The 26,135-nt window shown below is 53.6% G+C and overlaps 1 protein-coding gene across 3 annotated transcripts; it reads right to left on the reverse strand.

Annotated features, from left to right (window-relative positions):
- Positions 1–345: 345 nt before the first annotated feature.
- Positions 346–25,258, reverse strand: MIER2 (MIER family member 2). 3 transcript variants are annotated; one of them, XM_019657441.1, is made up of 15 exons: positions 25,189–25,258; positions 16,326–16,416; positions 15,109–15,251; positions 12,021–12,146; positions 11,324–11,447; positions 10,739–10,830; positions 10,272–10,341; positions 5,898–6,049; positions 5,568–5,649; positions 5,388–5,482; positions 3,371–3,495; positions 3,125–3,252; positions 1,675–2,092; positions 1,485–1,516; positions 346–1,323 (listed from the first exon to the last, which is right to left on the reverse strand). In XM_019657441.1, the coding sequence occupies exons 1-14, from the start codon at positions 25,195–25,197 to the stop codon at positions 1,513–1,515; spliced, it is 1,659 nt and encodes a 552-aa protein (XP_019512986.1). In that variant the 5' UTR covers positions 25,198–25,258; the 3' UTR covers positions 346–1,323; positions 1,485–1,512. The 3 variants fall into 3 exon arrangements, with proteins under 3 accessions (XP_019512986.1, XP_019512984.1, XP_019512985.1); XM_019657439.1 differs by lacking the exon at positions 1,485–1,516; XM_019657440.1 differs by having other exon boundaries at positions 346–1,516.
- Between the last annotated feature and the right edge of the window lie 877 nt (positions 25,259–26,135).

Below are 26,135 nucleotides of genomic sequence, written 5' to 3' on the forward strand. Positions count from 1 at the left end.
TCTAGGGGCCTGAGGACGAAACCTGCCGGCCAGCCCACCTGCCTCTCCCAGGCTCAGCCTCTTCCTGGGACAGGCCCCTGCCTACCTCACTTGACCTCAGCCTGACTCACTGGCCCCCACCAAAGCAGGCTGGTTCTCCTTTAGGTTTCAACTTAAATGCCCCCTCCATTTAACAGACCACCTCCCTCGCATCGGTCTTCATAACATGGACCACGGCCCCCATGCTCTCGGTCACCACTTAGTCTAGATCCTGCCTGGCAGCCCACCAAGTGACTAAGTGACAAGGGTGACCTGCAGCTCCCCGGCACATCCTCAGGCCCCACCCAGTCCATCACAAGGCACCCACAGGGCTTCAAATTAAGTTTAATAAATAAAACAGCAAGGGGTTCAAGGCAGTTATCATTTCACAGTGCAGTCCTTGGTGGGGTGACAGGGGAGGTTGAGTCCCACTCTGCAGATGGACTCGAGCCAAAACTCTCCTGGTGACACCCAGGGGCAGGGAGCGCTGCCCTGCCCCCCTGGAGGACCTCACTCCAATTTGTAAACAGAAACATAAATAAAACAAGGGAGGCTGGGGCAGAGAAGGACCAGAACCCCGAACCATCTTGCTGGGGGCTTCAACAGAAATGCCACCCGCAGGGTCAGGAGAACGGGCTGGAACCCAGCCCCTGGGCACTGCAGGCAATGGGCCTTGTACCACGGGGGTGTCAGTCACCTGTGTCCCAGACGCACGCCCGAGGCTGCTGAGGGGCCCCAGGCGGAACTGGAGGGGCAGGTGGGCATAAAGTGCGGCTTTTCCTGAAATGGACAGCAGGCGAGGCCAGAGGGGTAGGGCCAACGCCGAGGTATATGGCTCTGTGCCCTATGGGGTTTGGCACCAGTAGCAGCTGCCCACCACCCTGGGCTGGGGCAGCCCATGGCCCTGCCGGGTGCGGGAGACGGAGCCAAGCAGAGTGCTGAGGGCGCCCTGGGGCAAGGCTGCTGGTGCGGGTGGCGTCCTGCCCCATCTCCCCATCTCCCCAACGGGCAGAGACACCTTTCCTCGCCTCTGCTGGCTGGACGGGGCCGGGCCTCTGCACCCCAGATGCCCAGGTCCCACGGTGCAGGTGGCGGTGCCAGTCTGTGTGGGGAGGCACAGGGCCAACAGCCTGGCCACCGCTCACCCCAGTCCTTGAAGTGTTCTGAAGCAGAGACGCCATCGCCCGAGGCCCACGAGTAGAAGGATCGGGAAGACTGACAGGCAGGCCCCACAGTGGCACCAAGGCCAGTCTGGGCCACTCACGCCCACATGTGGCCAGGGATCAACAGGTCATCACGTTACAGCTACAGTGGGAGAACCAAGAGAGACCGAGAGATCGTCAGCCCAGTCCCACAGGCCACAGAGCTCCCGACCTTGCCGCCCCCAGCAGACCGTGTTGTTGTCACATGTGCCTGAGGAGCATGGGGGCAGGGTGGGAGGGGACTGCCACTGGCCCCATTTGTACCTTTTGGGTTTTGAACCATATGAATGTATTACCTAGTTAAAAAAATAAATAAGCCAAATTAAAAATAGAGAATGAAACTAAAGAAACAGACAGACTGCTCCACTGGCCACACCACCCTCAGGCACTGGGCAGACCCTCCCACTGTCCTCAGTGGCCTGAGGCTGGGGCCCGGGATGGGGACCACACTCACTGTGACAGGGGCTCTGAGTGCAGCCCAGGGGCCGGGCATGCCGGTCGGGCAGCCAGGAAAGGATTCACGTCCCCAATCCCGATGAGTCCAAACTCAGTGACCGACAAGGCCACCTGTGCAGGAGCCACAGCCTCCTCAGACTCTCCATCCATACCCTCATGGTTGGAGACGAGGGGCAGCTCAGGGGGCAGAGCCAAGTCCACAGCCAGCCTTGGGCCAGCACCAGGCTCCGGGGCAGCTGCAGCTGGGGGACAGGAGGCCGGCTCAGCCAGCGCTGGGGGCCACCCGGGCTGGGGCATAGCCAGGGGTGCGTCCGGCTGCTGGAACAGATGGGGTCCTGGCTCCGAGAACAGGAGGCCACTGGAGCCCTCCTCAGGCTCAGCAGGACTGCTAGCCATGCCATCCATGCCTGGTGGCTCTGTGGGAGAGAGTACTGCTGAGGCCAGGCCCCACTAAACTGCACAGGCTCAAGGTCACACTGCCTTCAGGTGAGGCCCAGTAAAGCCAATGGACCCTCTTCACTGACACACACGATACATATGAACACAGAAGAAGCCACTTCCAGGCATCTGTGCGCCCAGGCTAAGGCCCAGCATTGGGAGATTGTGACTCCCGCTTTTCAAAGTGAATGGAGCACAAAACATTCAAAAGAACAAACAAACAGGGTGGCTCGGTGGTTAAGAGCTGGCTTGGGAGCTCGAGCTCTGAGCAGCAAGGCCGCTGGTTTGGATCCCACATGGGCCAGTGACACTGCGCCCTCTACAGCTAAGATGGTGAACAACAGCTCAACCTAGAGCTGGGCTGCCTTGAGTGGCCAGCCAAGGCGTGGGCTGCAGCGGGGCTGCAGTGGGCTGCTGTAAGCTACCAAGAGTGGCCAGCTGCCAGCGTGAGCCGCCGTGAGCTGCCGTTCAATGGCTGGCGACTGATCTGCATCAGCTGGGAAGAGCGCAATGATCACAATACCAACATGGGCCAGTGAAGCGACGTCCTCCACAAATAGACTGAAGAACAAAAGGACAGCAACTTGTCTGTTCCCCTTCCCCAATTCCCCAATAAAAATCTTTAAAAAAAGAACAAACAAATGCTGCAAAGTCAGGCTGAGAGAAGGGTTTGTGGAGCTCGGCGCACAGTGCATGACAGGCAACTCCAGGCGGGCAGATGTGGGCGCCCTTCCAGGCAAATCAAGAAACCAATCAATCTAAGCCCGAGTCCAACAGATGCAGAAGGCAAAGATCCTTGTCCTTCTGTCTGTGGTCACCTTCAGAAACTGAAGTCACAAGCCAGGTTTTGTCTTGCTCCCTTGTGGCCCTGGGCCCAGGATGCTGGAGAGGACTCTGACACCCACCCCCTCCGATCTCCCACATAGCTGCTGGGGCTAAGCATCCCCACCCGGGGTCAAAAGAAGTCCCCCAACCACTGGAGCCCAAAGAGGAGCCCCCCACATTCTCACCTGTGTGCATCTGTGTCAGGGGGTCCTGCTCTAGGCCCAGGCTATCAGTGTCAGGGGGCAGGGATGGCAAGGAGCGGGGATGGCTGAGGCCATCGGGGTCACTGCTGTCCAGGTCCTGATCTGCATCCCTGTAGAAAGAGGGTGCTATGGGGGGCTGCAGAGGGACAGCTGCCTGAGATGGGAGGTGCTCTCCAGGACTCCCAGTCCCCCCAACCCCAGGTATTGCTGGGAGCCCGCTGCTCGTACGTGGATCCTGATGGGCCGTACTTCCTGCGGCCCAGCCGGGTCTGCTGGGAGAAGTAGTCGTAGCGCTCGGACTTCTTCCACAGGTAGTAATACTCCACACACTCACTCACGGACCGTGTGCGCACCTAAGGGACAGCACGCGTCACCTGGGCCCAGGCCCTCTGCACTCACCTCCAGCCCCCATCTGAGGCTCACAGGCCAGCCTACTTCCGGGGCTCCTCCCTTCACCTTGAGCATGATGGCACCCCCATCTCAGACAGCCCTGCCACCTGCTGGCCTGGGACACCATTCTCCTTCACTCTGGCTCCACAAGCTCCCATAGATGGCAGCATCCACTTCGTCCCTTGCTCGTTGCAGGCCCAGCAAGGGGAAATGACGAGCCCCCATGCAGATACCAGGGACAGAGCCCCAACCCAGAGAGGATGGTGTGTGACCCGGCTGCACCCACTTTTCCCATAGAGCGTCACTAATACCCGGAGAGAGAACTGTCTGTGAGCACATGAGATGCCGTTAGACTCACTGGGGCTTCGTGAACCCCAGACTCAGATCACGTACACGAGCACCCTGGAAAGACAAGGGCGACACCCTGAGACTGACATCTGGCATGGACCTGGACGTCACCTGGCAAACCTCTTGTGATTTGGGGCATCTTCCCACTTTGGAGGGGCCGCCACAAGGCTGCGGCTATGCTGCAGCTACAAGGTGAGAACCCCTGCAGGTCCCCAGGATGGGGAGAGACACCGGAGCCCAGGGAGGCCTGGGAACCAGGGGGCTGGGCACACACGCACTGTCCTATTGGACTGGGAGTGAGAGCATCACAGCCTCCCGGGGGGCCAGTGTGAACTTAAAAGCACATGGTGACCGGGGTGGGGGGTGGGGGGGAACGTACGGAAAACAACGCGTGTAAGATTCCGCTCACAGCAGCAGCCTTGGCTGCTATGTCAGGCCACCAGGTGCTGATCCCACTAGAGCATCTAGTACTGCCTGGGGCAATGCTGGGCACGGTCAGCTGAGCACCGCAGTGGACACCAAGACTCCAAACATGAGCAAGGTTCCAGCAGGCCCTGCTTCTCCATAAGCCTTGTCGCCATAAGCAATAGGAAGGGGCCAGGGCTGCTTGCAGGACCACCACTGGGAGGAGGGGTGAAAAGAGGGAGCCGCGGAGAGATAGGAAAATTCAGGCTGAGACAGTCATGAGAACACATGCAGCCAGAGGCCCAGAGAGAGGGACCAAAGGCTAGGAGAGGACAGGGGGACTCAGAGGTAGGGGAGCACAGGACTCAGGTCTAGGGAAGCACAGGACTCAGGGCTAGGGGAGGATGGGGAGTCAGGTGTAGGAGAGGACAGGGAGACAGGTATAGGGGAAGACGGGGGACTCAGGTCTAGGGGAACACCAGGGAGACTCAGGGCTAGGGAAGGACAGAAGGACTCAGGTCTAGGGAAGGACAAAGGGATTCAGGTCCAGGGGAGGGTGGGACTTGGCACTTGGCAGCCCCTCTGGTCATGTGTTTGTCACACGTGTCAGGAAGGACCTGTTTGGTTTGATTGAACTAAGAGACCCTTGGTCCACATAGCTGGAGCTGAGGGTGGAGTCCAGGCTAGGGGTCAATGTTGCAGCATCGGCAGTGGGCACTGAGCCAACAGGTTCTGCTCCAGGGAGACAGCAAGGCGGTGCCAATGACCACAGGAATGGATAAGGGACAGACACAACTATTAAAATTCGCCTTCAGGCACAATCTCTCCTATAATTGGAGCTTGCTTTCCGGGATGGAATGTGGTTTGGCAGAGACTAGAAAAAGATGACAACAGGCATGCAACAAGCTTGACTGCCCAGTACAGGGAACCAGGGCTTTAGCCCTCGGCTTGGAGGGGCCTGCAGGAGCCTGGTGAGGGGAGTCCTGACCTCCTGCTGTGGGGTGCAGGTTGCCATGTGCCCAGGCTCCCGAGTCCCTGACTCTCCCAGCCCCAAGGAGCCCCTGGTGTAGCCTGGTGGAAGCCAGATTGGCAGTGTCCTCACCTTGTTTGCCTGGATCAGGTGAAAGTTCTTCCCGTGCACTCGGAAGCCATGCTCAAAGTTCCTGCACTCCTCCTCACTCCAAGCACAGAGCCCATCTGCCACCAGGAGGGGGCAGTGGTGTCAGCAGTGCTCAGACCAGGGCAGCAGGCAAAGGGCAGGGCAGGCATGACGGGTGCTCACCTCGGATTACCTTCACGTTGAACCGCAGCCTCCGTAGGGCCTCCTCCACATTGAAACTGCATTTTACCAGCTCATACAGTGCCTGGGGGAGCGAGAGCTTCTTCTCACCTGCTCACCACTGAGCAACATCGGGAGCATTTACCCCACTATTGGGGTGGGAATATTGGGATCTTCACACCATGGGGCAAAAATATCTGGGCATTCACACCATTGGGGTGAGGGCATGGGGGAGTTCACACCACCGGGGGCAGGGATATCGGGGCATTCACACCACCATCAGGGCAGGGATACTGGGAACATTCACCCCACCCTCCCCAGTGCACTGCCTACCTGCTCACTGTCTTTCACAGTTTCTCCCTCCGGGAGCTGAGAACCTGCCATCTCATGCCATCTCCGTTTGACTGCCCGGTACAGGAACTCCTCCACCTCTCTCTCAGGGAGGACGGTAGGGTCCCAGAGCAGCTGGTCTTCATTCTCATAGACTGTACAAAAGGAGGGGCAGGGTCAGCTGCAGGCTCATGGTTCGCACCTCAAGAAGTACACACTTCCCCTCCACATGCACCTACCAGGCCAGCCGTCACAGCACCTCCAGAGGACAGGTGCTGTTTGTATGTCCGATTCCTATGGGCTGTGCCCGCCTCCTCCGCACCCCTCTAGGCCCAGCAGTAACCAGGCCCAGGGTGGTCAGGATAATGATGAAGGGCAGAAAGCTGTGGGAAGCCAGCCAGGTGCTTCCCAGCCAGGAAAACTGAGGCAGAGGAGGATTTCTGAGCATGGCCTTTGGAAGGGAGGCTGCATGGTTTGCAAGCCTTGAAAAACAGAGTCCCGGGCCGGCCGAGTGGCGCGTTGGTTAAGAACTCGCTTGGGACGCCAGAGGGCCCCGGTTCGGATCCCACATATGAGGGCCAGTGACACTGCCCTCCACAGCTAAGATGCTGAACAACAGCTCAACCTGGAGCTGGGCTGCTGTGAGTAGCCGGCGACGGCGTAGGCTGCAGCCCCTGCTGCAGTGGGTTGCCATGGGCTACCGTGTGTAGCCAGCAGCCAGCGTGAGCGGCCAGCAGCCGCAGTGAGCAGCCGCAGTGAGCGGCCGTCCAGAAACCGGCGACTGATCTGCCTCGCCCGGGAAGAGCGCAATGATGGTGCCAACTTGGGCCAGTGAAGCAACGTCCTCCACAACTAGACTGAAGAACAAAACGACAGCAACTTGTCTGTTCCCCTTCCCCCAATTCCCCACCTCTGTTCCCATCCCCCCAATTCCCCAATAAAAATCTTTAAAAAAAAAAACAGAGTCCCGAGGGAGCAGCATAAATATCCCGGATTTGATGACAGCAGTGAGACCAGGTTCCCAGGTGGTCTTGCTTAGGCCACAACCACTAACCGCATCACACAAGCTACATACGAGTATGCTTTGCTCAAATGAGGGGAGTCTTGCCCCATAGTGGCGGTAGAGGGCAGGTGCATTAAGGAAGGATAAGAAGTGGACTTTGGTGGAAACTGGCCAAAGAGGAGGAAAAAAATAGAATAAAATTATTTAATTAATCAAAAAGAAGACAAAAGGGCTAGCCGAGTGGCGCCTTGGTTAAGAGTTGGCTTGGGATGCCAGCTCTGAGCGGCAGGGCCCCAGTTCGGATCCCACATGAGGGCCAGTGATGCTGCGCCCTCTACAGCTAAGATGGTGAACAACAGCTTGACCTGGAGCTAGGCTGCCATGGGTCACCGGCGACAGTGTAGGCTGTAGTGGAGCTGCAGTGGAGCTGCAGTGGGCTGCCGTAAGCTACCGTGAGCAGCCGGCAGCTGGCATGAGCTGCCTAGAGTCGCCATGAGTGGCCATCCAGTGGCTGGCAACCGACTGCCTCACCCAGAAAGAGCGCAATGATAATACCAACATGGGCCAGTGAAGCGACGTCCTCCACAACTAGACTGAAGAACAAAAAAGGACAGCAACTTATCTATTCCCCTTCCCCAATTCCCCAATGCTGTTCCCTCCCCCAATTCCCCAATAAAATCTTTTAAAAAAAGAAGACAAGAAAAAAACTAAAGGACCAAAGAGCAGATGGAACAAGTAGAAAACACATGGAAGACGGTGACCTAATCCCAACCATTTTCACAATTACATGAAAAATAGTCCTAAATGTAACTGGATTAAACACTCTCTATTAAAAGGCAAAAGACTGACTATCAGACTGGGTAAAAAAAATTAGATCCCGGGCCGGCCGAGTGGCTCAGTTGGTTAAGAGCTCACTCAAGAGTTTGAGCTCTGAGCAACAGCGGTTCGATGCCTGGCCCGAGCTGAGCAGCCGCTGAGCTGCCAACAGGTGGCAGGATGGCTCAGCTTAAAAAAAAAAAAAAATTAGATCCCAAAACATGCCATTTACAGAAAATGCACTTCCAAATATGAGAACACAGAAAGGAGCATTTACCAAAATAGACTAAATACTGGCCATAAAACAAGGCTCAACTCATTTAAAAGGGCTGAGATCACAGAGCATGCTCTCAGGAATTCAACTGGAAATCAGTGACAGCAGGATAACCAGGAAATCTCCAGCATTTGGAGATTAAACAGAACACTTCTAAGTAACCCCTGGGTCAGAGAAGTTGTGAACTAGAGAATAACAAACTACAATGAAGTAAACTAGGCAGAAAGAAATATAGATAAAACTAAAAATCAATCAAATAGCAATCAGACAACAGAGAGAAATCAATAAGCAAAAAGTTAGCTCCTTGTAAAGGGTAATAAAAGTAACAAACCCCTAACATGGCTGATCAATAGGGAATATAAGGAGAAAAATGCAAAATAGCAACATCGGGACTTAAAAAAAGAGGACAGACATCACGGTTGATTAAACAGATATTAAGAGATAAAAGAATATTATGGTCTCTTTTATGATAAAATTAATTTATTAATGTTATAAACACCTCAAGAATGTATCAAAACAGAAATGGAAGCTCCAGACTGAACTATATTAAATATGTCTAATTCATAATTAAAAATCTTCCACAAAAATGAAACTAAAGTAAACCCCAGACCCAGAAGGCTTCACTGAAGCACACTTCCAAACATCTGAAAAAGAAAACAGTAACAATCTCACACAAATTCTCTGATGTTAGAGAAAGGCACTTCCCAGTACACTTGGTAAGCATGGTAACACCCTGACTTGAAGCCTGGCAAGGACAGACACAAAGTAAAACGGCAGGCAGTGTTACAAGCTACTGGCGTGCGCCTCAGCGTAGGAATGACGCAGGTCAGATCAGAGAGCAGTACAGCCCAGGCCCAGAAACAGCGCTCACATCACCGACACTGCGACTCAGTGGGGCAACAATGACCTCCAGTGTGTGGTGCCAGAGCACCTGAGATCTAGACGCCCCCATCCCAACTGTAAGTTAAGATCACAGCCCATACACACAGTGGGTTCAAGTACAGATCGATGAGCTAGGCTTGGGGAGGAAACATGCAGTACACAGCGCCCACACAGGACTTATATACAGAACACAGAAGGGTCCCATAAATCAGAAAGTGGGGACAGGCCCCGAGCAGGCACCTCACAGGAGATACCCAAGTGGACAGCAGACATACTATTCATCAGAGAAATGCAAATGAAAACAACCAGGAGAAACCACTCACACCCACTGGAACGGCTAAAATCAATAGGAAGGACAATCTCAAGTGTTGCTGAGATGGAGAGCCACTGGAGCTCCAGCACACTGCTGGGGGGACCTGGGGCAATGCCCACAGACCAAATGTAGGCCACCATGTGCCTCCGAGCCACCTATCCAGGAACAAGTGTGTCCACTGAGACATGCCTGAGGACAGTCATGCCACAACAGAAGGGACCACACACATGGACTTAATGTCACGGTGTTAACATCCCCAAGGAAATAAGGAGCACAGCTGCCTGCAGGGGAGGGCAGGCTGCTCGTGGGCTCTGGCCTAAGGGTTAGCTGAGGGGTGTGCACTGCTGCCTCAGGGGAGGTGTCCCTGTATGGTCGGATTCAGAGAGTCACTGCGGTGTCCCTGGTGACCTGGCTTAGCTACACTTTCTTGTCCCCCATCCTTTACCCAAGCAGCCTACAATGGAGGAAGCACATCCTACCACACCCATGCCCAGCCTCTGGCCCCCGAGAGGCCTTGTTCTCCTTGCTGAGGGTCCCTGTCTCCCTTCTCTGTCCCTCCTCCCCCTGGAATCCTGGCTGCTGAATCATCTGGGTAGTCTCCTGAGCCAAGGGTGCCAACCCAGGGCCAGTGGGGCTTTGGGGCAAGACACACTGGACAAGTCAATAGGCAGGTGACCCCATTCTGTTTTTTTCACCTGCAAATGAGGTGACAATTCCTGTCTCAGGACAACAGAGGCCACTATACACTGCAGTGGGATCAACAGACAGACATCAAGTCCAGGATGGGGTACCGGGAGGGCTCTGGGACAAGATAGGGACAAGGTAAGAGAGAAACCTGTGGGCTGAGTGGGGAGCAGCATGTGCCCAGAGGACAAGTGCGAGGTCCTGGGCAGGGGGCCGAATCTCCCACTTCCTCCGGCCCAAACTTGGCCGCGCCACAATTGATGCAGGGCGAGCACCTGACCAGGCTGGTCCCTTCAGTTTCCCTCCGAGGTCTGGGCACTCGCTCAGGCCAGACGTGAAGTGAGTTCCTTCCTGGCTGGCGCAGGGTTTTCATTTTTCCTCCTCCACCACCCGGGCCCCACTTACTCTTCTCACCATGGCGGCTCAAGTGCAGGTTGCTGAGGTCAGCTTGGAACTGGGGCCCAACCATGATCTCCTGCAAAGGCAAGAGGCCCAGGGGAGTAGGGTAGGTGGGGTGTGGTTCTGAGCCCTGAGCCCAGGGCTGGGTCAATCTGTGCAATCTGCCCGCAGACTGCCACATCCTGTGATCTGAGAGCAGGAGGCAGAGGTTGGGATGTGTGTGGGTGAATGGGCGACCCTGCATCACTTTCTACTTGTCCCTATGTCCAGTGTAGCCAGTCATGTGGCAGGGTGGGGGGTGGCCCAATAACCCAGGTGTGCAGGAAGGACCTTGGGGCCACATTGCTGGGCCAGCAGATGCCATAGAGCATGGGCTCAAGTCCCAGCCCGGCGCTCAGAAGCCATGCGCCCACCCCTGCCCTAGAACAGGCACAGCCACCCAACGAGGACACCACAGGGTGAAAGCCACGCACCTTCTTACATTTGTTGGCAGGAAGAGGGTCCTCCTCAGTGTCGGATGAGGTGGAAGAGCCCAGCTCTTCGTCTGTGCCAGTCAGGAAGCGGGCTTTGGGAACAGGTGGGACACATTGTGGCACTAGGTGGACCCCAGGCTAATGGACCTCCACAGCAGTCTCCACTGCTGCAGCCTCCACCCCACTCTCCATCCACCTGACCTCCCACGCCATGCCTCTCCTGACAAGAGGCGCGTCCCAGGCTCTGCCAGATGACAGATGCACAATGCACGGGCACAGTAGCAGGGACTCACTAAATCTAATGTTGCTAGGCCTCCTGGGCCAGAGGCAGACAGGGCTGGGGGAGAACAGTCTGAGGACACTGCATCCAAATCTGACAAGCTTTTGCTACAGGAACCAACACAGTCCCTCCTCAAGTAAACCAAAGCTACTCAGTCTCAGCTCACAAGCCAGGGAGATGGGAACCCCAGAGGAGTTCAGGCCGAGAACAGGCCCGTGCTCCCTGCCCCCAGCAGCCCAGGGCCCCTCTGTGCACACCACCAGAGCCTTGCTTGGCCCAGGTGGAACAGCAGGCAGGACACCTACGTCCACTCTGCTTAGGGAAGAGGTCAGAGGCTTCATGCGAGGTCACGGATGGGGTGAGGTCGTCAGCTGAGGACTGTGTCTCTTCCTCTTCTTCCCCTGAAAGCAAATCCTTCGCTATTTGTTCCTTTTAACAAGAAAGTAGAGAACATTTTGCAGTTTGCCTTCACAGTCTTAAGATAACACTAACAACAGTAACAACCATGGTACTAATTTTTAGAGGACTTGCCCTCTGGGAGCACCGAGGGCTCACATGGGGCTGCTTTTCCCACTTTGCAGATGGGACCAGGCACAAGGGCAGGGCGCCAGCTCCAAGTGTGATTCTCAAGCCCACAGCCCTGCAGCCTGAAAAGGGACATGGCCTATGTCTGGCAGGGGATAGTTAGAGCCCAGTCACTGCTTTCTCCCGTTGTGCATTTGGTTTTCACTTTAGTACTAAGGCCTGCCCTCCTGACACCTGCCCCAACCTAGTCAGGACCACAGGGTCGGGGCCTTACTGGCTCGCCTCCCTCCCAGCTGCCCTTTTCCAGGTCAGTCTCCACTCTGCTCTCCCTTCGGCCTGTTGTCAGGGTCTGTCCATCCCAGCCTGGGCAGGTGGCTCTAAGTCATTCAGGCCTCATGTACTGATAGCACTTCTGTTTCTCCAGGCCTTCGTTCTGCCCTCCTTGAGCCCTCCCACCAATTCCAGGGGGACCCTCACCTTGTCCAGAGTCATGTCCGGAAGGCGGGCTGCAGCGTCACTGTCCTCACTCTCCCGCTCCGAGATAGGGTCTGATGCCTCATAGCCGTAGAGGGCAAGCAGCTCATCAAGGGGCATGTCACTACTCTGAGGGAGACAGCACTCTGTCAGGAGGGGCTGCTCTGGGGGTCTGCTCCCCCTCCTCGTGCCCAAGCCTCTTCAGCCATACAACCAGAGCCAGTGTGTCATATTCTCAACAACTCACCCCAGCCAGACCCCAGGCCCAGTCCTTCACCTGAGGACTCCCTTACAATACTCAGAAGAAGCACAGATGAGACGCCAGAACCCAGAGAGATCAGCTGTGTGCCCACAGTCACCAGCCTTGAAGGGCCCACATTGCACTACCCAGAAAAACATCCCTGCTCAGCCTGGTGCAGGCCTGGCTCCAGGAAAGCAAGGATGGTGTGCTGCCTGGAAACCTATCACAACGTAGGACACCAATAAATCAGGGGAGAAGCCATGATTAAATGCGGGAAAGACATCTGGTGACATCCATTATCCACCTCCAATTTTACAAAGCCCTCAGAGTACAAAGTACAGAGATGGATGCCCTGTCAGTGTAACAGAGACACTGTCAACCCTTGCTAGTCAACAGTGCATGGCAAGAGCAAGCCCCCCACACTCGGAACAGGAGGGCAAGCTCAAGAGCACCATAGCTACTTACACTATTTTGACACTTCGAGCCAATGCAATACAACAAGAAACAGAAATACAGCATTTAGTTACTGAAAAGGAAGAGACTACAACTATCATCACCTTCCTCCCAGTATTGCTTTCAAATATGTTTCTTAACCTCCTGTAAACCACCACTCCTGAGGCTGGTGCCTTCAAACCACTGCATCTTGACCTGGGTCACTGTCAGCGTCCAGCCTCCTACACATTCCCTTTCACTCTCTCAAGTCAGCACCTGCCACCCCTCCCCCCAACTGGGGCACCCAGCCCCAGTGGAAGACCCCTAGCCTCTTCTCAGCCCTTCCTGTCAGCAGCCATTCCCCGACATCGAAACCAAGTTCCCACTTTAACTCTCACAGGAACCAGGACAAAAAACATTCACTTTGCCCATCATAGCTGAGGGGATTTACACAGTGGCCCAAAGACACCCGGGTGCCCTGGGACCTCTGTGGGGCACTGAGGTGCTGGCCCTCCCATGTCCCAGGACATTGATGGAGCAGAACCTGCAGTGTGGGCACAGCTCCCAGGCCGGGGCACTGGGGTGTGCGGTCCTCACAGCCACCCAAAGACGTCAGCTTCACTTAACATCCCATGTGAGTACTGACTTTACCAAATCTCACCCTGAGCAGACATCATTTTAATTTTCTGTGTGAAGAAATGGGAAGCATGTAGGAAGTGCCTGCCACACCCCATCAGGAGGCACTGGTGAGGGGAGCAAGCTGCCCTTGTGGCTTGGGCCCATCTTTACTTGAGAGAATGGCGCGCACACACACACACACACACCACCCCCCCATCCTCCAGTCAGTTCCTGACAGGGCCCCGGAAGACTGCTACTTCAGAGAAAACAACTACCTGGTTGCTACGAGAGGCAAACTTGAGCTTTTAAGCAAAAAATTCTAATTTTGGAAAATCTGGATCTGACACCATGAACTTGACAGATTGCCACAGCCTCTGGTAAGGTGACAAAATGGCAAGTGTTCCTGCTTTTACCTTAGATATTATATTCTTTCCTTTTCTTAGTTTTTAATTTATCTGAAGAAAATCTACATCTAAGTATTTAGTTAATAAATATCTGCTTTGGGTTTGGGGAAGTTTTGAAAAGTTTTGAATTCATGTTGAACTTTTTAAAATTGTTTATTCTTTTTTGAAGAGAAGACATCTGGTTTGGTTAGAAGACAAAATTGATACTAAGTGATACATGGCACCAAGCTAAACAAATGCCCTGTGATTAGTCATTAAAAAAATTCCCAATACTTATAAGACATCTGATAAATTCAGTGTTGATACTGTTATGGACTAAACGTTTGTGTCTCCCCAAAATTCATGTGTTGAATCCCTAGTCCCCAACATGACTGTATTTGGAGATGGGCCTTTATGAAAATACTTAAAGGAGGTCTTAAGGATGGGGCCCTGGTCCAATGGGGGACTCTCTCTCCTCCATGTAACAACCCAGCGAGAAAACAGTGTCTGCACACTGGGAAGAGATCACCCCACAAACAGCTCTGCACACCTTGGTCTGGAATTTCTGGCCCCACAACTGTGAGAAAATACATGTCTGGAGTTTAAGCCCCCCAGGGTAGGTATTAACAAATGTGTGTGTTTATATCTTAGATTGTGAACTCTGAAGACATGTGGAGCTACATGTCAGGGAACCACGGTTTTGCAAACATGTCATCAGTGCACAGGTGACAAGGTCACAGCCGGGTGAAAGTCCACGCCAAGTTCAAGACCAGTAGATGGTGACCTAATCAAGAGCAGGAGGCTCGCTGGACATACTGTGACCAACCTTTTCAAAACGACCAGTTGCTGAATTTTGGTCCCTCATCAAAGAATAACAATGATTATGTGACAAGGCTGTTGGACACCCTGTGTTTTCCAGGAGCAGAGCTGTGTGAAGCCAAATGCACTTCAACCAGAAGAGTGTGTCACAGGCCCACGGCCGCCCAGCGCAGCTGCACTCTCCTAGCTGCTCCTGCATTCGGGGCTACAGAAATATAACATGATTCCATTCCTCCCTAATTGTTTTTGTTTTGGAAAAGTTATTTTTTCATTTTCATAAAAATACATTATCTCTCCTGACAATGGGGTTTACTGCATCGACAAAGCTGCTCAAGAGCCTCAATAACCGTTACGAGCATAAGCGGGATCTGACGCCAAAGTCTGAGAATGGCAGGTTCAGTGTCCAGCCACCCCACTGATCCATGGCCCTAGAGCCTCTGGAAGGCAGGGCCAGGACTATCCTGTCCCTTGTGACCTCAGCTCCTGGCACACAGATGTGCAAGCAGGAATTGGAACTGCAGAGTCTGCAGCCTGCGGACCAATTTAGCCAAATGAAGAAACTGTGACATTAGCCCAGCAGCGCTCCAGGCACACGTACCTGGGAGACCACGTCCTTGTGCAGCTGCCCGTTGGGCTGCTCAGGGTGTCTCAGAGCCTCCTCACACTCCTCCTGGATGCCGTAGTTCTGCGACAGGATGTCTGCGAGGCTGAACTGCTGTTCTGTGGAGCCCACGGACACCCCTGTGGAAGGACACCAGCTGCGTGAGCACCTCACCCCGCCCATCCCCATCACCACACTGAGACTGCAGACAAGTGGGGCAGAGGAAGTGACAGTGGCCCAGCTGCCACCACTGACGAAGCTCAGTGTGTGGCCATGTGTGTAGTGCATACGTGTGTGCACATGTGTGCACGCAGCTTGTGGAAGGTTGTAACGTGTGTACGTCCATATACACACGCGCACACAGCTGTGTACACGTGTGCATGGACACATGTGTGCACAGTGCTGTGTGTGTGTGTGTGCGCGCGCGCGCGCGCAAACTGTTGCTCAGCAACATCGGTCTCCCAACAGAAGGACGCCTGGCAGGAGAGCACCTCTGCTAACTGCATAGTGTTCTGGGGCTTCAGGGACATGCTTTCATGGGGGACACGTACAAGATGAGTGCTGGCTGAGTCAGCGTGGGAAGAGCACAAAAGGACCACACCTCGTCCCACGGTCCCCACAGGGCTGGGGCAAGGCCCTCAGCTCTGGAAATGCAGGACTGACGCTGAACACCCAACTCCATGAGTCATAGTGGGGATGGGCACAGTGCACAGAGAGCCAATGGGCGGCACACAATGGGCCCAACTAATGCCCATCCCTTTGTCTCCCTCAGCAGGACCACAGCAGTGTCATGGGCACAGCCCAATGGGTGATGTGTGTGACTGGATTTGGGCTATTCCCCACATAGCCAGGCAGGATGTGCTGTCTCCACGACTGGTACAAACAACCAGGTTTCAACCCAAGCCAGGGAGCTATGAAGGCCAAGGCTGGCACTCCACGTAGGTCCAAAGCACACAGCAGGGGCTGGGCGGGAGACAAGTGGCCAGCTTGAGGCAGGTGCCCACCCAGCACCTGCTTTTCTCTCAGTTGGGCAGAACTCCCAGGACGGAGGCACTCTGGCCCTGTCTTGGGTTGCCTGGCACTGCTATAGAACAGGAAGTACTCCTGGCCTGTGTGTCCGTCCCGTCCTTGGACTCTGGGGCCAGCGTGCCGTCTGTCTCTCACGGCTGCAAATGGCGACCTGGGCAGGAGGAAGGTGGGGACAAAGGGAGCACCTGCTGTCGTTGGTGAGCCGGGCTCCCCGGGGCACAGGCTGTGAGTGAGGCAGGCGGCCACAAGGGGGCTCTGCCTCTCCAGCGAGGAGGCCTGCAAAGGAAGAAGGCAGGGTCAGCTCAGCCAGCCACAGCCCTCCAACAGCTCAGGGTGGCCTGGCCTTGGCGGGGGGTGTAATGTGAGCTGCCTCTGAGGGCTAAGGAGGGAGCACCGAGCACACAGAGGTGCAGATGTGGGCTTACAAAGCAGTTCTAAAACCTCAGTGTCCTCATCTCCAAGTGGGAACAGCACCCACCAGGACAGCAATGGGCCTGGCCCCACCAGGAACCAGAAACGCTTATCACTCGCCAAGGACACAGGGACCAGGTGAACTAGGCCCACACACAGCCCTCCTGCCCACACCCAGCAGGCAGTCACTAACAATGGCTCATTTCACAAGGGTCCCAGCCTCCAGGAACTTAGTCTTCAAAAGGCAAATAGCCACTTTGGGGAAATCTGGCAATTCCTCCAAAAGTACAGAATTACCAAATGACCCAGCACTTAATTCTATTCCTAGGCACACATCCAACAGAATTGAAAACACATCCCACATCCATACCAAACACACATGTTCACGGCACGATTCACAATGGCCCAAGGGTGGAAACAGCCCAAGTGTCCATCCACGGAAGAACACACACAACCAGCGTGGTCCACCCACACAAGGGAGTGTTACTCGACTGTGAAAAGGAGTGAGACACTGACCCTTGCCACAACGTGGATGGACCTTGAACACACGGTGCTCAGTGAGAGAAGTCAGACACACAAGGCCACACAGTGTGTGATTTCATTTATGTGAAGTGTCCAGAACACGCACATCCACAAACAGGAGGGGAGTTAGGGACTGGGGAAGTGACTGGGAAGGAAGGGTAAGAGTGCCTGCTAATGGGGACAGGGTTTCCTTTTGGGGTGACATGAAAGTCCTAGATCTAAAAAGAGGTGACGGTTTCAAAACTTTGTGAACTATAAACTGAATTAAATACTTTAAATGGGTATATTTTGTGGTATATAAACGATACTTCCAATTTTTTAAAAAGGCCAACAAATTAGGAATATAACTTACTCATAAAGGCATCTAACAACACCCCTTAATGGTGACACGGAAGGACACTCACTCTCACCACGGCTGTTCAACAGAGCACTGGAGGTTCTAGTCAGGGCAAGAAAATGAAATAAAGGGATCCAAACTGGAAAGGAAGAAGTGAAGCTGTTTCTTTTTGCAGATGACATAATCTTGGACACAGAAGATCCTAAAGAATCCACTAAAAAAAAATGGAACTAATAAATGCACTCAACAAAATAACATATTACAAAAGCAACATACACAAATCAATTTTATTCCTACATACTAGCAATTAACAAGCCAAAAATAAAATTAAGAAAACAACTCTATTTACAATAGCATCAAAAGAATGAAATACTTAATAATAAATTTAACAGAAGAAGTTCAAAATGTACACTCTAAAAAATGCAAAACATGTTGAAAGAAATTAAAGATCTGACTTGGTGGAAAGACATCCTCTATCTGTGGCTCAGAAGCTATAATTGTTAAGGTGTTAGTATCCCCAGCTGGTCTACAGACTAAATGCAGTGCCCCAGCAGAAACTTCTACGCAGACGCTGACATTTCACAAGTCACAGGAAAACTCAAGGCACCCAGAATAGCCAACGCAATCTTGAAGGAGAAGAACACGTCTTGATTTCAAAATTACTACAAAGCTACAGTAATCAAAATAGTGTGGTGCTGACATGAGGCTGTACATTTTAATCAAAGGAATGGAACTGAAAATCCAGAAACACCCACACATTTACAACCAACGGAATTTTGACAAAGGTGACAAAACAACTCAGTGGGGAAAAAAGTGTTTTCAGCAATGATGCTGGGACAACTGGATGTCCACATGCAAAAGGATAAAGTGAACCACCTCCCTCACACCCTATACAAAAATGATCTCAAAATAGATCAGAGACCTTAAATATAAGATCTAAAACTATAAAACTCTTAGGAGAAAACACAAGGATAAATTTCTGTAGCCTTGGACTAGGCAATGGTCTCTGAGATAAGACACCAAAAGCACAAGCAACAAAAAAGAAAACAGACAAACTGGACATCGCCAAAATAAAAAACCTTTTGTGCTTCAAAGGTTTTATCACATTATCAAAAAAGTGAAAAGATAACTCCAAGAACGGGAAAACACATTTGCAAATCATATTGCTGGAAAAGACCTTGCATCTAGAAAACACAAAGAACTGTTAACAATGCATTAACAAGATAATCCAGTGGAAAAATGGAAAAGGGTCTGAGTAGACATTTGTCCAGAGATGCACAAGTGGCCAATAAACAAGTGAGAAAATGCTCAACTTCAGGCGAAAGCAGATCAAAGTCACAGCCACAGGCCAGCTGGCTCGGACCAAAGACTGTCAGGAAGAATGCAGTGGCTCCAGGCAGAAACGTCAAACCTAGCAGCGACTTTGGAAAGGTCAGCAGATCCTCCCAAAGTTAGCAGTGCTGCCATGTAACCCAGCACAGTCACTGCTAGGTATATATTGGAGGGGGTCAGAGTGTGCCATCCCAAAATATACTGCGCTGGCGTAAGGAGTATTTTGAGCTGAAGGCAACTGAGAAAAGCAGACACAGGATGAGCTCTCTGCTCCCCCACGTGCCTAAAAGCAGAGCAGACCCTTGTGGGGTTGCCCCCGAAACCAGGAAGGGAGCCCCCTTATCTATCACTGGAGACAAGCTGGCACCAAGAGTCTGTACACAGACCTCACCAATGCCTGGTCTCCCGCCAGTTCCCCCACGTATTTACCTTCCCATAACTTGCTGCCCTTAGAACACAGTCCTTTTCCTCTGTTGTCAATCCTCTAAGATTTACTGTTCTCTTGTTCAGATACTTCCAGAGCCCAAACCCTCACCCCTGAGTCATGCACCACCAAGTCCTCCCGTGCTATGTACTGCCCATCGCACATGCTAACAGACTGCCTTTTGTCAGTCTAGATCACTGGGCCCCACACAAGTAAGAACCTAGGAGGGCAGAGGGGAAAAGGTAGGCCTCTCCTCCTCGCAATACCCAGAGAAAAGAAAACGAATGTTTACACTGAGAACTTGCGCGTGCACACACACGTTCACAGCACGATTATTCACAATAGCCAAAGGTGTAAAGAACCCTAACATCCAGGAGCTGGTGAACAGACAAGCCAAACAAGACAATGGAATGTCACTCGACTGTGAAAAGGAGGGAGGTGCTGACACTCGCCACAACGTGGATGGACCTTGAACAGACGGTGCTCAGTGAGAGAAGCCAGACACACAAGGCCACACAGTGTGTGATTCCATTTATGTAAAATGTCCAGAACAAGCACATCCACAGCAGGACGTGGGTTAGTGATTGTCAGAGACTGAGAAGGGATAGGGGTGACAACCAAGAGTGCAAGGTTTCTTTTGGGGTAATGAAAATATAAAATCAACTGGTGATGGTTGCACAATTCTGAATACGAGGTCTGACAATTAAGTTTGCGAACTTGCCACCATGTGCTTACATTGGCAGCACTGTACAAACAGCTTGGTAAGGTTTCATAACCTTGGTATATCAGCATCTCACAACTGTGTTCGTGTCAACGTGTGGCGGTGTCTTGCTGAGTGGCATTCATTATTGTTGTTACATGTTTTTGTGTGCCGTCGCGAGAATGTCTGAGCTTGAATTAAAGCAACGAACAAACATTAAAGTTCTTGTTAAAATTGGCAAGAGTTGAAGTGAAATCAGGGACATGTTAGTCCAAGTTTATGGGGATAATGCCATGAAGAAAAGGGCAGTGTACAAATGGATTAAACGTTTTTCTGAGGGGAAAGACTGCATCACTGACAGAGAGAAGTCAGGGTGGCCAGTAATGAGCGGAACTGACAAAAACATTGCAAAAATTCATCAACTTGTGCATCAAAATCGTCGGCTGACTGTGAGAAGCATAGCAGACCAAGTAAACATTGATAGAGAAACAGTTAGGAAAATCTTAACTGAAAATCTAGGCATGAGAAAGGTGTGTGCAAAAATGGCCCCGAAGGAGCTCACCAATAGACAAAAGCAAAGGGAGTTTTTGGCCCGTAAACAAATAACTGTATTGGAACACCCTCCCTACTCACCTGATCTGGCCCCCAGTGACTTCTTTCTTTATCTGAAGATAAAGGAAATATTGAAAGGAAAACATTTTGATGACATTCAGGACATCAAGGGTAATATGACAACAGCTCTTATGGCCATTCCAGAAAAAGAGTTCCAAAATTGCTTTGAAGGGTGGACTAGGCGCTGGTGTCGGTGCATAACTTCTCAAGGGGAGTACTTCAAAGGTGGCTGTAGTGATATTCAGCAATGAGGTATGTAGCACTTTTTCTAGGATGAGTTCGCGAACTTAACTGTCAGACTTCGTATACTAAAAACCACTGGACTGTGCACATTAAAACAAGTAAATCATAGGGTACATGAATTATACATAAGTAAAACAGCCAAAGAGAGAGAGAGAGAGAGAGAGAGAGAGAGAGAGAGAGAGAGAGAGAGAGAGAGAGAGAGATTAGAATCTTTAGCAAAATAAAGTTTCAAAATTTAGAGAAAAGGTTTAGTAAGAATTTGAAAGCTGATTTCCTTACTGGGTCCTCAAGAAAACCAAGGGGTTGTGTAATCAATCTCTTCATAAGAGAAGGACAGAATGGAAGTTCAGAGAGGACAAGTCACTTACCTAAGCTCACAAAGCGAGAAAGTAGTACCACTAGAAATGCACACTCAGGCCATGACTCAGAATCCCTTCACAGACCCGCAGGTGTGGGGCATCTAACCAGTACTCCGGGTTGAGCCTGTGGCCTCACCTCCCAGGAAACAGCAGGTTGCCATCAGCCCACAGGCCACCCTGCAGGGCCACACACAGGGCACACCTGTGATGTCAGCACCCTAAAAGTCCTCTGAAACCACCTTAACACTCCTGGGACCCTCCTGACTATTGGTACACCAGGCTCTCTGGGATCCCTTTGACCTCGGCTGGGGCTGGCTTCTTCCTGTGTCCTGCAACCAAGAGCCCTGACTGTGTGGGAACCAGAAAAGGCAGTGAGAACAAGGGAGGGTCACTCTGCCCCAGGAGGGTCTGAGGACTTGGCCCATCTGACCTGCCCTCTGACAAAGGAACAGAGAGAGACACAGCTGGGAGGCAGCCTCTCCCAGGGGCCTCAGACCCCCAAGTTCATTTCCAGGGGACTCCAAGCCCCTTAGAACTTACTGAGGAACAGACTTCACGGACCTCCAGGTGCGGCCCACCCTCAACCCTGGGACCCAGTGGGCCGCACATGCCCCAGTTCAGAACACTGGATGTTTTCAGCAGCTGCAGCTCCATGTGCCAGGATAAAAGGTGGGAAAAGGTGGGTAAAAATAGGGAGAAGGAGGAGTGGGGAGGAGGAGGAGCAGGAGGAGGAGGAGGAAAGGAAGAAAGGAAGGAAGGAAGGAAGGAAGGAAGGAAGCCAGCCTTCCAGGGACTAAGGAAGGAAGGAAGGAAGGAAGGAAGGGAGGGAGGGAGGGAAAGAGGGAAGGAGGGAGAAAGGAAGGAAGGAAGGAAGGAAGGAAGGAAGGAAGGAAGGAAGGAAGGGAGCCTTTCAAACAGGAGGGGCCACAGAGCCCGCTGTCCCCAGGTCCTGCTGGAGGAGGTATGAACACATCAGCGGGAAGACTGCCTGTCCTGTCTTGGGGCCCAGACGCCTCAGGCACAGAACCTCCTCCCAGGGTGACGTCCACCTGCCACTCACCACCCACCAGGCTTCACCCCCAAGGAAACTGCTGCAGACCCCATTTTCTAAGATGGTGAGCTCACGCGTCCCACCCCACACGCTCTTCTCCGTGTGATGTTGACATGCCTCCCTTCAGAGCTGAGGCTCTGCGTCCCCTCCCTGTATATCCAGCTGGCCTGTGACAGTGGGAAGGATTCTGCGTGACTTCCTAGACTAGGTTCCATCTGGTGTCTTTTGGGACAGTCACTGCTAGAACCCAGCAACCATGCTGTGAGGAAGCCCAAGCTACACAGAGGCCTTGTGGAGGTGTCCCAGCCAGCAGGCAGCACCAGCAGCCACACGTAAGCAAGGAAGCTTTCCTCCAGCCCCAGCCACCAACTAATTGCAACTGCATGACCAACCCCAGGTACAAACGGCCAGGCCAAGCTCAATACACCCTCAGAACCACGAAGATGACAATGAAAGAGCTGTGGGTTTGAAATCCCCCACCCACACTGGCTCATCCCTTGGCTGCCCCAGCTTCCCCGCGCCACCTGACCAGCACCCACTAAGCTTCCTCTGGGCAAGGCCAGGCAGTCAATCCAGAAACCAGTTCCACTGCCTCCACCCACAAGTTACCAGTGTAGTTGGGAACACAGAGAACAAATGGACGTGTACAGTAACTTGGGGGAGAAAACAGGGTCGGAGGTCTGCACGACTGGGGTCATGAACGCCTCCGGACATCTCCAGATGGGGCCTGTGGGCAGTGGGGCAGCATGGTGACAGCCAAGTTCCTCCAACGAAGAAGACTGGGGGACTGGCGTGGGTGACATGGACCACACCACTAGGCGAGGTCACAGTGAAGAGATGCACTGTATCTGAAGGACAAGGAAAGCTTTGAGATTTTCAGCACAAAAATCTGGGTACTTAGGCCTCTGTGAGGAAAGCAGTGCAAAGCACCAGTCTCCTCTCATGCTGCCCTTGGCCATTTTGGTAACGATAACAGCAGGCAGCTGACCCTGACCAAGTGTTCACTGCTAGGTAACAAATCGCCATTTTCATCGGTCTGACAGCTGGGTATCTGACTTTATAAGGTTCAGCTTCTCTGTTCAGCAAGCCCCGGAGCCCAGATCCTGTGCAACCTCTTGACTTGTCCCTGCTCAGAGATGAAACCGCAGCTCTGAGTCTCAACAACCTGCCCAAAGTAACACAGAATAAGAGGCTCCATAGCCACAAGGGGTCTCCTGGACAGAGGCCAGCCGTGGCTCAACATATCTGACATTTGCACGCTTGTTGGTCCTTTACCCACCAAACTCTATGGCCCTTTAAGACAGGCACTGTTGGGTTTTTGCGTATGGCGAGATCCTCAAGACCTCCCAAAGAGCCAGGCACATAGGGGACCTCACACATTGGCTTTCTCCAAGGACACCACTCAAATTCATTCAAGAGGGTACCACCCTATATTGTCAACAAGTAATAGAGCACCCTGGGAACCTGGCTGTAGGAGGGTTCCAGGGGCTCAGCCTTGGGCAAGGCAGAGTCAACAGCCAAACCCAACAGCTCTCTGTGGAGGCTGGGTGGAGTCTGACCCTTCTATACGTGACACACAGATACCTGCCAGGCCAAGAGTGCTGTCAATGACACCTGGTGCCCAGGAAGAACAACACCCATGCCCCTGAACAAGAGTACACATACACACTCCACCACCATGCCCCTGCTGAGCCATCAGGAGAGCTTGCTTTTGCCTCTGACCTGCAAGGCCAGCCACTGCCCCCACGAGACCTGTTTCCCTAAATGCCCCTAAAAAAGGACCCTTTGGATCCAGGCACCCAGCACAAGGCAGGAGATGGCTGGTGAGGTCTGGCCTTGCACCCAGATGCCCACACCCTCTCTGGCATAAATGCAGGGCCTGCTGCAGCCCCTGAGAATGTCACTGGTGGGAGAAAATAGCTATCCTGTCCTCTACACCTACCACTGTTCTAAGACATAAACACTCAACATGGCACCATGACAAGCACAATATCCCGTGAACTAGCTGTGCCTCACTGGGTGGCCTTGGTGGCCCCACCCATGTGATGAGGATCACTGGCAGTCTGTGGACCTGTTTGGCAGCGGCCTTAACTTGTGCGTCCCCAGACTGACCGTCATGCAGTAAGAGTCACATTGGCGGGGCCCCTAGTAGGTGCATTATCGCATTCCCATCCTCACTAGACCCTAGAAGATAAGAGCAGGTCCGCATTGTCTACCTAACATTCCAAAGTCAATGTGCAAGTTTCATCCCTGGTTTGACCCAACAAGAAACTCTGAGGTGTCGTTCTTTATCCCAGAAGGCCCCAAGTGAGTTTGATCAAGCATCACAGTTCCAAACCCCACAGCTCCTCAAACAGGAAAAACTCTGAATTCCAAAACGTATCCGGCCCCAAGGATGTCGGGAGAGGGGTCCCGGGCGTACTTCAGGACAGAGAAGCGGCTCAGAAAAGTGGCTTTGAGCCGCCGGTACAGGCTGATCTGACTCCGCCTGCACCGAGCAAGCCCCAACACAGCGCCGTGCCGGGGTCCAATCCCGCCCGCGATCTGGAGTGAGGGCGATTCTGCGGAGCCCGGCACCGTGGGGGCTCGAGAGAGTGATGCAGCGCTGGGGTCCCACGCGGGGTCCCGGCGGGGCGAACGCGGCGCTGTGACCGAGCGACCAGAAGCGCGCCCCGCAAAGTTGGCCAAGGCCGGGGCCAGGCAAGCGGGCGGGCGGGGGACTGGCGGGGCCCGATGGGGCCCGACGGGGACCTGTCGGCGTGCCCCCATCCGGGACCGGCCCCTCGGTTGCCCACTCCGCGCCCCCCGCCCGCGCCGCCGCGCCCGCACATGCGCACTGCAGCCCGCGATGTGGCAGCCGGGGGGTGGGGGGCTGGGGGCGGCTGCCGACGGAGTCCCGCGCCCCTTGGGCCCCGACGGGCGAGGCGCTCCGGGCCCAGCCTCGGAGCCCCGGAGCGGGGGTCTCCGCGCCCAGAGCCCTGACGCAGCTGAGGTGCCGCAGCGGGGGACGCGGGCGCGCGGGGGCGGGGTGCCGGCTCCCCCGGCCCGCTCACTCACCTCCGCCATGGCCGTGTGCGCGCGGGAGGCGGCGGCCGCGCCAGGAATCCCCGGATGCGGGGTCGTGCGCTCATTGGCTACGCCCCTCCCCGTAAGGCGGAGCGCTGGGGCGGGGCCTGGGGCAGGCGGGGCCTGGAGTGGGCGGGGCGCGGGCGGCGCACAGTAGGTGCGCGACAGGGATGTGCGGAGTGAGTGTACAGGCGGGGAAGGCGCAGGGGAGGGGGGCGGTTCCGGTTGCTCGGACCCTTTTCTTGGCCTTGGCCTTGGCCTTGGCCTTGTCTTAAGAGGTGAGGGATGCTGTTAATAAAAATACTGATTCCTGGGCTGGCCAAGTGGCTCACTTGGTTAAGAGTTGGCTTAAGAGCATGAGCTCTGAGCACCAGGGCCGCTGGTTTGATTCCCACATGGGCCAGGGATGCTGCGCCCAAGCTGAGCTGTCACTGAGCTGCCAACAGGTATCAGGATGGCTCAGCTGGTGTAACAACAAGACTGCCTGTTTGATGGTACGCCCACCAGCAACTAAGACTGAACCGGGCCCCTTGAGCTGAGATGCCGCCTGGATGGCTTGGTGGATAGAGTGTGGGCTCTTAACAACAAGGCTGCTAGGTTCGACTCCCACATGGGATGATGGCTACGCCCACCCTCAAGATTGAACACAGCATCTTGAGCTTAGAGGCCATCAGCTGCCAACGGGAAGCCAAATGGCGACTGGTGCCCTTCACAACGAAGACTGAAGAACAACTTGGCTGGTCCTCTTCCCCAATTCCCCAACACTGTTCCCCTCCCCCAATTCCCCAATAAAAATTTTTTTTTTTAAGATTTTTATTGGAGAATTGGGGGATGGGAACAGTGCTGGGGAATTGGGGGAAGGGGAACAGACAAGTTGTTGTCCTTTTGTTCTTCAGTGTAGTTGTGGAGGACGTTGCTTCACTGGCCCAAGTTGGCAC

The sequence above is a fragment of the Hipposideros armiger genome, unplaced genomic scaffold (assembly GCF_001890085.2).
Source record: "Hipposideros armiger isolate ML-2016 unplaced genomic scaffold, ASM189008v1 scaffold_275, whole genome shotgun sequence".
NCBI classification, from domain to species: domain Eukaryota; kingdom Metazoa; phylum Chordata; class Mammalia; order Chiroptera; family Hipposideridae; genus Hipposideros; species Hipposideros armiger.